Source organism: Vombatus ursinus, unplaced genomic scaffold, assembly GCF_900497805.2.
Source record: "Vombatus ursinus unplaced genomic scaffold, bare-nosed wombat genome assembly UNPS02015012.1, whole genome shotgun sequence".
Classification (NCBI taxonomy): domain Eukaryota; kingdom Metazoa; phylum Chordata; class Mammalia; order Diprotodontia; family Vombatidae; genus Vombatus; species Vombatus ursinus.
Genome location: NW_020954790.1, coordinates 1730136 through 1743704, shown reverse-complemented (window position 1 = coordinate 1743704; position 13569 = coordinate 1730136). Strand labels below are relative to the sequence as shown.

Below are 13569 nucleotides of genomic sequence, written 5' to 3'. Positions count from 1 at the left end.
CAGGAAAGGGGCCCTGGAGTTTTTCTTCACAAAGAAAGGTGAGCTCAATCAAAGGTGAACCAATAATGGAGCATCAATGAGAGCAATGAACTTTCTAGAAGTGGTGGGGCAGACTCTGAAGAAACTCCAGTGGTGCCTCTTCCAACTCTCCTGCATGGGAGACTTCCCCCCTTAAGACTGATGCCACCAGTAAATGTCAACAGAATTTTGAATGAATAGTGGACTGGTCCCTAACCTGGGAATGGCTGGAGCTGAAACAGAGCAGTCAGAGGCAGGTGTGTCGGGAATCAGGCAGTCATTTAATTGGTTTCAGAGTGAGGAAAACACTTGCTGGTGGAAGTGCTCCTGAGTGGGAGCTCTGAACATGTTGGGGTACAGGCAGTGCTTGTATACATAATGAACCACAAATGGGCTGGACTATGACATAATCATTCTTAGGTCCTAAGTTACTGTTCCTGGGGGTCCTGTGGGAACAGTTCTTGTCTCAAGTCTTGGGGGTCATGAATACTCTGTGGGGTACAGGACAAGAGTTCTGTGGTGGGAACAGGAGTACAAGGAACAGAGAGTGTGAATGTATCAGAGACATAGTGGATGTTGGCTCGCAGGCCCCTGGGAAATAGGGGGAATGAACACCTGGTGCAGTACACTTTGTCAGAGGGTGAGATCATCCAGAGGGTAAAGGATTATTGTTATGCCAAGCTCAGGGTACAGCCTACTGGCTGGGCCATAGCTCTGGGACACAGAATATCTTCAAAATATTTTGACATATTCTAAAATGGGGCATGAAAAGAAGAACTCATACAGAAGAGACAAGTAGGGGTGGGGAGAGCTGCTAGTGTTGGAACCTTACTCTCATCTGGGTTGAAAAAAGAACATACATCTGAAAGGGTGTAGGAGTCTTCTGAAATACAGAAAGGTGAGAAAATTAGGGGACAGGGTCAGGAGGAACTTCTTAGAGGGGTGTGTGGATTGGGATTTAGGAGGGAGAGGGAGAGGATGGAGGGACTTTTGTAGGCCTTATGAATTGAAATGGGGTGTGGTTGGAGGGGATGGAGGGACTCTTGGAGGGGTGGGTGAATTGGGGGGTGGAGGGGAGAAGATAAGGTAAAAGTGATAGGGGAAAAAGAGAGGCTGAGAAAGAAAATACTGAGTAAAAGATCAGATGGAAAGAAATTCACAGATAGTAATTATAACTTTGAGTGTGAATGGGATGTTTAATACAACTCTCTTTGTGGTGACAAAGAACTGAAAATTGCGGGGATTTCCATCATTTGGGTTATGCTTTGTGGTTGAGATAGAATACTACTGTGCTATAAGAAAGGATAAGCTCAAAAAAATGAGCTCAATGATCTTAGAAAGGCACAGAAAGACTTGCACCAAATAACGAAAAGCAAAGTGAGCAGAACCAAGAAAACACTGTATACAGTAACAGCAATACTGTGTTCAGAACAATTTTGAGTGAGTCATGTTGAATATTATAAATACACAACTTAAAAATAAAGGACATGTAAAGAGAGATGGGATCTGCATCCAGAGAAAAAATTGATAAATAGAAGTATATAGAGAACAATTTTTTTATATATGCCTATTTCTGTCTAACAGTAGCCATCTCTAGGGCAGGAGGAGAGGGTGGTGGGAAGAAAAAAAGGAAAAGAAATAAATTTAACACAATAACTTTATTGTATATTTGGAGGGAATGACAATTGTACATGGTAGACTTGCAGTTTATTGAGCAATCCTCTTTTTCACTATATCCTTATGGAAATGTTTGTTTTGCTCCCTGAATTGAAAATAAAATAATTTTTAAAAAAAAGGTAAAACACAGTTCCTAATCCCGAGGAGTTCACATTCTAGTGGAGATGACAACATGCAAATAAGTTTGTACATATAAGATATATGTGTTATATGCAGTATTGGCATATGTACAGATACACATGTGTATATTGTATACATTTGGTCTGGGGCTTCCCTGTTCTCTGATCCATAAGTTCTCTTCTTTGTTTGGTCTCTATGTCCTTTGGATTTAAGTAAATCTTCCTGTAACTCCAGTCAACATGAAAGGAAATAAATTCTAGAGTTTACCATGCATATGCATGTAAGAAATAATTAAAAGAAAAGAAATTAATTTTAGAAAAAGAACATATCACTTAGTTCTGATAAGGAAGGTATTTCCCATTACCCTCTCTCATTCTGCTCCACAGACTCATCTACCTCACAGATAGAACATAAACTTTCTCCCTGATTCCACAGGGAGATACATTTCAGAGTAAAATATTTCTCAGCTTTATTCTAACTGATCATATAAAATGCTTTTCTCAAAATTCAGTTGGGCTCTTAATGACCATGGTTTTAGGAGTGGACTCTGACTCTCATATAGGGCAAATCCCTTCTCTGTACTTCCGTTTCATTCTGTAAATTAATGAGGGTTGGCCTATTTAAATCTGGAGTGTCCTTCAGCTATATATCCTATGTATGACTTTTATTGATTTAGGGGTTGGTGACATTCAAGGATGTGGCTGTGGACTTCACCCAGGAGGAGTGGGGCCTCTTGGACCATCCTCAGAAGGAGTTGTACAAGGGGGTCATGCTGGAGAATGCCCAGAACCTGCTTTCCCTGGGTAAGGACACTTCCCCTGGCAATGCTGAGTTTACAATCAAAGGAATATCTTCATTCCCTAGTGTGCAGGGTTTGGAGCATTTACCAATTATTAAAGAGAGAAAAGTGTTGGTGTCCTGTGTCGAAGACACAGGGTCCTCCTGCTGCCTGGTTTTCCTATAGGAAGCCTTTGCATTGTGTGATAGGAACCTTAAGGTTTCCTTTGTTCCTCCTGGAGCTGTCTGTTACCACTTCTAGGCAGCTTCAAGTCAAAGATCAAAACAGTAGACATGGAATTACAGACATGGAACTATGAAACATAGAACCAGTCTCAGAGGTTATTCAGTCTAACCTCTACCTGAACAAGGATTTTGTCTGACAACTCTCTGAAAACTGCTCATGTGGCTTTCCCCTACCAGCTCTTCCTCTTCGGGATGGGTCTAGTATTTGGCATATTCTTGTTTTTAACAAGCATCAATTCGTAGCTCACAGCTTCTACTTGTCCCTCTTACAGCAAGTTTGTCCTTAATCTTCCCCTTTACTGCTGTCAAATTCCAGGACAAATGGTGGGAAAGGAAGGGAAGGGAATAGGCATTTATATTCTCCTACTATTTGCCAGGTGCTGAGCCAAGTGCTTTCTTTATAATATTATATCACTTTATCCTCATAATAACCTTCCAAGTTTGGTGATACTATTTTCCCCACTTGACAGTTGAGGAAACTGAGGCAAATGGAGTTTAAGTGACTTGTCCAGGGACATGCAGCTAGTAAGTGTCTGAGGCTAGATTTCGACTCTGACATTCCTCACTCTAGCCCCAGGGCTCTCTCCACTGCACCATCAGCTGCCTCTAATTTCTACCGAATGGAAAGTGTGCAATGAGTTCATTCTTCTATGAGGTTGAACCAAGACCAAATTTTCCGATTCCAACCTGGTTCCATGATCTTCTCCCCCATCTCTCCCCAAAGCTCAGAAAACATATGAGAATACACATCAGGAGTCTGGGACACCACCTTGCGGTCCTTGCTTGCATGTCTCTGGCATTGCCAGGAACAGACAGGCCAAGAAATAGAATTTGGACCAACTAGGGTTTCTTCAGTTTCCCAGCAGGAGAATCTCACCTCAAGAGGCAGAAATTCTCCAAGTGATCAGTACATTAGGTTTCTATAGGTTTCAGGGAGTGAGGAACAAGGGAGGAGGACAGTGCAAAAGCTGGTTCATCAAGGTTCCTGTTTCTGAGGCTTGAGGCTGGGCTTAGCAATAATACTTTTTAGCCCATTTTAGAATTAGGAGTTTCTACCAGAATGGAACTGGACAGGATTGGGGGCAGAGGTTTGGCTCTTTCTCAGAACAGGTTGTACAACAGGATAATGTGGCACATCCTATTTTGGGTTGCTTGCATTACAAGCACTAATGAGTGAGTACAGACCCATGTGTGAACATAATGGGGTGAATCTCAAAATGGAGCAGCTGTGGGTCTGAACGCACTTCCTTAAAGAGAACTAAATTACAAGTTTCTTTTCATCCTCATCATTTACTGACTTCCCATGCCCAGGGCTTCCAGTTCCCAGCGAAGATGTGGTCTCTTATTTTGAGCAAAGGGAAGCCCCATGGATGCTGGAGCAGGAAGGCCTGAGGAGCTGCTGTCCAGGTGAGTGAGATGAAAGCAGGTATGTGACAACTGTGATGACGACAATTCCACGTGTGAGAGTGAAGCAAGTCCTCGATTTGGGGCAGGAAGACCCGACTTGGAAATCTTATTCAGATATTTCTCAGTAGTGGCTTCCTGCGTCAGTCACTGAATCACTGAACCTCAGTTTCTCTACCTGTAAAATGAGGGGTTTGAACTCCATGGCCTTTCAGCTCCCTTTCAGAGATCAATCTATGATCCCAAAAGAAGTCATTGTTTGGAATTTGGGGGCATGGAATTCTCCTGAAAGTACAAAGAGGGATTAGAGTATCCTACATGAGTTCATTCCTAGACTTTCTTCAAGTCAACAAACATCCAAGTGACTACTCTGTTCCAGACCTTGTGCAAAGGACCAAGCACACAAATTGATGCAAGGAACATTCCCTGCCCTAATGGAGCTCACACTCTGGTGGGGCAGAGAACACGCCAACAGCTATGTAGAAACCCACTCTGGACAGGATAAATAGGAGCTAGTCAAAAGAGGGAAGGCTCTAAGTTTAAAGGGCACTGGGAAAGGCTTACTGTGAGAAGTAGGCTATAGCTGGGGCTTCAGGGAAACCATGGAGAACATTCTAGGCAACAGGGATGGCAAGGAAAACCCATGGAGTCTAGAGGTGGAAGAGAAAGGAGGCCCATAGCAATGAATTATAACATATATGGGAGGGTAGAAGGGTGAAAGAAGATTGGAAGAGTAGAAAGGGGAAGGTGATGAAGTGCTTTACCTGCCCTAGAGAGGATTTAGTATTTGATGCTTTACCTGGGGAGTCACTGGAGGCTGTGGAGTAGGTGGTAACATGGTGAGGTGAGAGCTCTAGGAAGATGAACTAGATACCTGGGTGGAGGAAGGACTGGACTGGACAGAGATGAGGCGGCTGGACCAACCAGCAGGCTCTGACACTATCTCAGGTGTGGGGGACAAGGGGTCTAAACCAAGAAAGTGACAGCGTTGAGAGACAAAGAGATGTATCTGAAAGATGTCACAAAGGTGGAATCAACAGGACTTTGCAACAGATTGCACATGGGCATCACGAGTGTGAATTTGTAAGAGTAGATGAAGAGAGCATGGCGTTTCATCTCTGAGCCTGGACTGTTGGGAGGATGCTTTGGATAGCATTAGGAATGGAAGAAGATGGGAGGGTTGTGGGGATCCTTTTGGATATGATAGAAGATGAACCTAGAGAGAGTAATGTCACTAAAATCTAGAGGATGATCAAAACTAGGGGCAGATTGATAGTGTCAAAGACTGCAGAGAAGTCAAGAAGGATTAGGATTAAGAAATGGCCACTGAATTTTAGCAATATTGTGATTATTCATAGACTTTTAGAGACGCATTTCTGTTGGACAATAAAATTGGGAGCTAGATTGCAGAGGGTTTTTTCTTTCTTTTTTTTTTTTGACTATTATAAATACCCAAATCAACTATAAAGGGAAAATGAGGAAAGATGCTATCCACATACAGAGAAAGCACTGATAAACAGAAATATATACAGAATAATTTTACATAGATATACTTATTTGTGTCTAATGGTGGCTATATCTTGGGCAGTGGTTGCAGGGGAGGGGAAAAAATGAAAAGAAAGAAAGGAGTTTCAAAGAAAGTAAAGGAAAGGAGTTGGAGACATCAATTGGAAAGGGCCATGTCTAGATGTTTAGCCAAAAGAAATGGAAGAAAGATATTGGACACCATCTCATAAGGATGCATGGATCTCATGAGAGTTTTTAAAGGATTAGAAAGAAATTGTTTCATTTGTGATCATAGGAAAAGAGTCACTAGTATGGGAGAAAATGAAAATCAGTAACAAAAACTGGAGATACTAGTGGAGGAATATATGAAGGTAGATGAGGGGGTGGAATGAGATTATTTGCACATGAAAAGGGATTTTCTTTACCAAGCAGAAGAATAATCTTTCATCTGGTATGGAGGTCGCAAAAGAGAAGTCATCTGATTTACGTGAGATGAGGAGGACAAGATAGTCCTTGATGAATGTCCAGTTTCTTTCAGTGGAGGATAGAAGTAAGCCATAACGGATGGTTAGGGGTGAATGAAAAGATCTGGGAGAGTTGCTGTTCTGGAAAGCAAAAGATTGCCTTGCCACAGTGAGGGCCCAGCTGAGTTTCTGTAGCCTTCATTGTTAGTGGACCTGGCAGCCTGCTTTCATGCTTTTCTCTCTCTCCATTTAGCTGCACATGAGGCTAATGGTCTTAATGAGGCTGCTGCCTTACTCGAGAGTCCTCCAAGGCTAAGTTTTGCATAAATCATCAACATGAGTCCCTTTGCGAATCTCTATGGCTCAATCTCTGTCCCATTCTTGAAGAGTCATGGATTAGGTTCGTGTAGATATCCATCACATCAGCATAGGGAGCTGGGAGTTAGAGACCCACAGGTGTCCTACAGCATGTGACCCTTCAGGAGCCTAGAAAGAAGCCTCTGTGACCTTCAGTATTGGTTCTAGTCCAATTCCATCAGGGTTAGAACCTGACAAAGGTGACTACTTAGAGGTGATTGGGTATGAGACAGGGACAGAAACAGGGCTGAGGCCCTAACATGCATTCAACAACGAGGAGAGGGACCAGAATGTAGGGAGTAGAGGTGGAGGCTGAGGACTGCTATCAGCCCTGGGCTCAGTTAGGAATCAATAAACATTGATTAAATGCTTTCTGTTTCAGGCACTGTGCTAAGCCATGAGGATACAAAGGAAGGCAAAAGGCAGTCTCTGCTGTCACAAAGCTCAGATTCTAGTTTGCAAACAAAAGTTGATACAGGGAAAAGAGAATGTTGGAATGCAGATGCATTTAGTCCAACAAAGAAAAAAAGAAAATAAGAGGAATAAGGATAATATTGATTTAAGAAGGAGAGTAGAATTGGGGGAAATGTAGTTAAAATTAAATAAAAGTAATAGCTAGCATTTATACAACACCTACTATGTGTCATGCAGTGTTTAAATATTGTCTCACTTTATCTTCATGTTAATCCTAGGTCTTAGCTGCTATTATGCCCATTTTACAGATAAAAAAACTGAGGCAAACAGAGGTCTTGTGACTTCCCTAAAGTTACAGGACTAGCACATTGCTGAGGTGGGATTGGAACTCATGTCTTCCTGACTCAAGGCCCAGTATTCTATCCACTGCACCAACAGTTGTATTCTGATTTTTAAATGAAATACGGTGAAAATGCTCACACAAGGATGAAGTGGAAAATGGAAGGGAAATTTTACAAGCTCCTGCTGAGGGATGGAAGTTCATTTTTTATAAACTCTCTAACCAGTCACAACGAATTGCTAATTACTGTTTACAATACTCATTTTTTGATTGGCTCATGTCAAGTACTACTTTAAATGATAAATATATTTGAAGGTCAATTGTAAACATTGCTTTGGGGGGTTTTCTGTTTGTTTTTTATTTCGTGTTTTTTTTTTTTTTTTGCTGCAGCAATCAGGGTTAAGTGACTTGCCCAGGGTCACACAGCTAGTAAGTGTCAAGTGTCTGAGATCAAATTTGAACCCAGGTCCTCCTGACTCTAAGGCCTGAGCTCCATCCACTGCACACCTAGCTGCCCCTGGGTTGTTTGTTTGTTTTTTTAATTAATGTTTACATATGAAAAAAATCCTTTGGAAGCATAGAATTTTTTCAGACATAACTTTGTTGTTTCTGCCACTGGTAAACTGGCTACATACTCACTGAAACTGTACTGAATGATTAACCCATGTTGCCAACCAATTCCTTTGAGAAGTTGCCAGATAGAAGAAAAGTAAATGAACAGAGACTAACTTCAAACTAGAAAACAACCTTAGCATTTCAATGAGTGGCATTTTAAGGTCTGCTTTTGTAGAAAGGTTGTGGTGGTCCATGATGGTTTCATGATGACCTCTATCATGCATGCCTGGCAATCATGGTTTTCAAATAGTCTGCCCTCACCGCTGCAAGAATGCAAACCTAAGTGAGATCTTCATCTGGACATCTCCATATGACCTCAGATGAGGCAGCAGAAAAAATAAGATGAAAAGTGATCACCTGGGAAATTACGTTATGCTTACAGGTAGGTTAAATCATGAAATAATTTGAATATTTAGTACATGTGCACCAAATGGCATTGTATCTATGAAGAAACGATTAAAAATGCAGGCAATGAAAGGGAAAAGGAAAGATTGAAGGTGGAGATAATTTGTCGAGTACTGTGGATAAAGCTTGGCCATTCAGAGTTTGGATTCTAGTCTCAGCTGCTGGGATTTGGGTCAAATCAATCAGCCATTCTGAGCTCATGGCCTGAATTGTGCATGTGATGAGAATGATGACCCTACCTGTGTCATAGGTTTGTTGTGAGGATCCAATGTAATTTTGTGTGAAGCTCTTTGTAAAGTAAATCATCCTTCGAATGTGAGCTAATGGCATTATGAAATGATTGGTTCTGACCATTTAAGATGTTTCTCTTTGCCTGGGGAAATAAAAAGTAATGGAGTTTATGTTCTGCTGGTAGAGGGAAAGGGATATAAATATATATGTGTGTGCATAGTGTCTCTATTTGTTTTTTTGTTGGTTTGTTTGTTTATGTTTTTTCAGAAGGAGAGAGGAGGCTGGAAATGAAGGAAACTACTGCAGCACTAACCCTTTCTGTGAAAGAAACCCACAAGCAAAAGTTAATGAGTGACGGTCCCTCTGACTTCAATTGGAGAGAAATCTGTGTAACACTTGAGAGAATCCACACTGGAGAGAAATATTATGGCTGTAAACAATGTGGAAAGGGTTTTGCAAAGAGGAGATATCTTATTGCACATCAGAAAATCCATACTGGAGAGAAACCTTATGATTGTACTCAATGTGGAAAGGCTTTTAAGAAGAGGGCCCATCTTATTGTACATCAGAGAACCCACACTGGAGAGAAACCTTATAAATGTAATCAATGCGGAAAGACTTTTACATGGAAGGATGGTCTTCTTCAACATCAGAGGATCCACACTGGAGAGAAACCTTATAAATGCAATCAATGTGGAAAGACTTTTACATGGAAGGACAGTCTTGTTAAACATGAGAGAATCCACACTGGAGAGAAACCTTATGATTGTAATCAATGTGGAAAGGCTTTTAGAGTGAAGAGAACTCTTACTCTACATCAGAGAATCCACACTAGAGAGAAACCTTATGACTATAATCAGTGTGGAAAGGATTTTAGATGTCAAAAGAGTATTGGTGAAAATCAGAGGATACACCCTGGAGAGAAACCTTATAAATGTAGTCAATGTGGAAAGACTTTTACTTGGAAGAATGGTCTTGTTCAACATCAGAGAATCCACACTGGAGAGAAACCTTATAAATGCAATCATTGTGGAAAGGATTTTAAACAGAAGGCTCATCTCATTGCACATCAGAGAACCCACACAGGAGAGAAACCTTATAGATGTAATCAATGTGGAAAGACTTTTACATGGAAGGATGGTCTTCTTCAACATCAGAAGATCCACAGTGGAGAGAAACCTTATAAATGCAATCAATGTGGAAAGACTTTTACATGGAAGGACAGTCTTGTTAAACATCAGAGAGTCCACACTGGAGAGAAACCTTATGACTGTAATCAATGTGGAAAGGCTTTTAGAGTGAAAAGATATCTTCTTGCTCATCAGAAAATCCATACTGGCAAGAAACCTTAAGAAAGTAATCAACATGGTAAAGCCTTCAGGCTAAAGTCAGTCCTTGTTTACCATCAGAGAATTCATGGGATATATAGGAATCTTGTCTTATAGTTATTTTATAACTGACCTGAATGAGGAAAGTCATTGAAATGGAGTACAGAGCTTTTTAGCAGAAAATTCACTCTGGGTACAAGCCATCTCTGGACTCCATGTAGGAAGGCTTTCAGCCAGAGATCATCTCTTATCCTCTCTTCGGGGGATTTATAATGAAAAGAAACTTTATTAATATGCCCAGTGGGACAGGCCTTTCTCCAGAACATGGAGGTTACTAGTTAAGGTTAAATTTTGGGTCTGACTTTAATAGAAAGGTGAGATAAGGAAAATAATCCATGCCCACCCTCCAGGTTGCAAAACCAAAAAAGGAGGCAATAGGCCCATAAACTGCAGAACTGTGTGAGAGAATCCATCTGGATGTTCTCAGAAATGTCTTCAGAATAAGGAAAAGACCTTGTGTCAACTGGAGAACAATCTTTGGTGAAGGGAAGAAATCAGATTTGTTTGATCAAGGATATAAAAATTGGGGCAATTCAGGGGAAATTTGTGTTCTCCCACAGCCCACCTACAAGCCTGTATTCAGTCTACATCCAGGCCAATACATGTGACGGTCATTAAGATGAGATTGTTTCTGCCTCCTGATTTTTGCGACCCAACAATCATGGTGATGAGGCAGGGATCCCCCTGATGGACTTGAGGCAGAGCAGAACTGTTGTGTGAACAAAGCAGCCACTGCTAAGCAGGTAAGAGGCCTGGCAATTTCATCTCCAAAGCTTCCCTCGGTTGGAAGGGAAATCTGAAGCAGCTCAGTTCCATGGCATCTGGGCTGCTTGTCACATGCTCTCTCTGAATCAGTGAAGGGCTCGGGTCCTGGCGAGAGCAGCCTCATCAGAGTAATGGTTTCCAGTTCAGAGACCAACACATTGGACATAGGGGAGTAATTCAAGAGGCACTATGGGAAGTCTCCATATCCTCCCACCAAGGCAAGTCAGAAAAGTCTTGCTTTGCCAGAAAAGGCAAACACTGATAGGAAGAAAGGTTTCTAATGAAATTCATCTGGAGGCTAATGAAGACCCAAGGCAGCTTCTGGTTCCCTTGTCACTGAATTTATCAGACAATCTTGCGTTGGAAGGGCCTTCAGAGGCCATCTAGTCCAAACTCATACCTGCAGAGCCCTCTCTTTGAAAACCTTTCTGCTCGAAGACCTGCTAGGAAGGCAGCCCATCATTAGGACACTGTTCATCCCGTCAGGCTGAACTCTGCCTCCTGCAACTTGCACTCATTGGTTCTATGTGTTGCTTCCTTCTTTGAATGTAAAGGCTTCATTTGTTTGTTTGTTTGTTTTAATTTTGGAGGCAATGGTGGTTAAGTGATTTGCCCAGGGTCACACAGCTAGCTAGTAAATGTCTGAGGCTGGATTTGAACTCAGGTCCTCCTGACTCTAGGGCCAGTGCTCTACCCACTGTGCCATCCAGCAACCCCTGAATGTAAAGCCTTTAAAAGAGTTAACATAATTAGGCAGACAACATTGGGAGAGGATGTGGCAGTGCTGATGCCTTCCCTAATTAGCCTGTTCTAACTATAACTCTATGGAGAGGGAGAGGAAAGGGAAATAAAAGATTGCTTGTATAATAGATAGCCTCTTAGGCATACTGGATCCTTCCTTTCCACCTGGTCACATACTTGAAAGGCAGTATGGTGGAACAGATGTGGAGTCAGAGGGCATGGGTTAAAGTTCTTCTGGTTCTTTACCTCTGTGGCTTTGGGAAAGTAATTCAACTTAACTGGGTCTCAGAGGATATCAGACAAGGTGATCTCTACAATCTCTTCCAGCTCTAGATCCCTTGATCCTGTGGGTCTCAGAAGCCAAAGGGGAGCTTAAAGATGAACCCAACCCCTTCCCTTACCCCTCCACCCCCAGCCACTGATTGGTGGAGCCTCAGCTGCAGGTTAGAGCGAATGCCTCAGATGATTTCACTAAACCTTCTGGGTGTGACTGGTCATTTGGAGAGGCAGCAAGATGGGGAGTTTTAAACTAGGTCTTTGTTGAGTTCGTAAACTTCCATGTCATTCCTTACTGTCCAATTCTCTGTGGCCCCGTGGACTATAGCAGGCTAGGCCCTTCTATCCTCCACTACGTCTCAAAGTCTGTCCAAGTTCATGTTCATTGTTTTTTTGTTCTGTTTTGGTTTTTTTGGCTAGGCAATGGGGTTGACTTGCCCAGGGTCACACAGCAAGTGAGTGTTACGTGCCTGAGGTCAGATTTGAACTCAGGTCCTCCTGACTCCAGGACCAGTGTTCTATCCACTGTGCCACCTAGCTGCCCCCCATGTTCATTGTTTCCATGACACCATCCATCCATCTCATCCTCTGTCTTCCCTTGCTCCTGTTTTCTTTTGTCTTTCCCAACCTCACGTCTTTCCTAATGCATCTCATCTTCTCATTATATGGCCAAAAGTATTTCAGCTTCAGTGTTTGACCCTCCAGTGAATAGACTGAATTAATTTCTTTAAGTATTGCTTCATGTCACCTTTTTGCTTCCAAGAGACTCTCAAAAGTCTTCTCCAGCACCGCAATTTAAAAATGTTGATTCATTTCCAAACTTGACCCTCCCTGCTTCCTCCCTCCCTCTGTAGGTTGGAGTCTCTCTCCTGAGGGCAGGGTCAGGACCTTTGCAACTCCTCTGGACTTTACCTTAGTAAATCCCTGTAGGTCAGCTTTCTGCCTAGGAAGAAAAGAGAAAGGCCTCTCCCTCTCTGGGATCCTTCTCCCTGCCCAGCTCAGTCTACAGAGTACCAAGGCCTGGCCCAAGCAGGGAGCCTGGAGCCAGAGGGAATGGCCCCTGGGAGCAGCAACCCCCTAGCCCAGGTGAGTGCAGTCTGTGCACAGACATCAGCCAATGAGGCCATTGCCATAGACAGAGAGGATGGTCTATGAAGCCGGCTATACCTTCCTTATGGACCATTTCTTTACAAAAACAGGCATGAAGTTGGATAAGGTAGTAACAATACTGTCCTGCTCTCTGCTTCTCTGTGTTAAACTGATTCACTGGTACTCTGGCATATGGAGCACTGACTCCTCCCTCCTCTGTTTGTTTTAAAGTTCTCCCTCATTAGAATGGGTCAGGCAGGCTTCCCTGGTCTCCCTGAATCCCTGAATCCCTCCCCTTTACCCTTTCCTGGGTCCAGTCAGTAAACATTTGTTATTGTTGTTGGGTTGATTTTTAGTTGTGTCCTACTCCTTCAGTCATCGTGACTCCATTTGGGTTGTTCTTGGCAGAGAGCCTGGAGTGGTTTGCCATTTCCTTCTCCAGCTCATTTTACAGATGAGGAGACTGAGGCAAACTGGGTTACACCTGACTTGCCCAGGATCACACAGCTAGTGTCTGAGGTAAGATTCAAGCTTAGGTCCTCCCGGGTGCAGGGCCAACACTCTATCCACAGTGCTACCTAGCTACCCCCAACAAGTCACCAGCTTTGTCCAAACAAGCTCTTTTTGTGGAGGAAATCTGGAGAGCCTGGAAATTTCTGACCTACACTGCCATCTTCCCAGAATGCATCCATTGGGGTTTTTTCCAGAGGTGATCTGTGAATTCTTTGAATTGGAA

At 42.6% G+C, this 13569-nt stretch overlaps 1 protein-coding gene across 2 annotated transcripts in view; it reads left to right on the top strand.

The window, feature by feature from the left end:
• Positions 1-13569, top strand: part of LOC114030780 (zinc finger protein 250-like) — a 33421-nt gene that overhangs the window by 12486 nt on the left and 7366 nt on the right. The window contains exons 3-5 of one of the 2 annotated variants that reach the window (XM_027845678.1): positions 2492-2618; positions 4150-4245; positions 8842-11356. In XM_027845678.1, the coding sequence (XP_027701479.1) occupies positions 2492-2618; positions 4150-4245; positions 8842-9926 (1308 nt within the window). In that variant the 3' untranslated portion in view covers positions 9927-11356. Of the gene's footprint in view, positions 1-2491; positions 2619-4149; positions 4246-8841; positions 11357-13569 lie in introns of those variants that run through there. The other variant, XM_027845679.1, reaches the window with a different exon arrangement.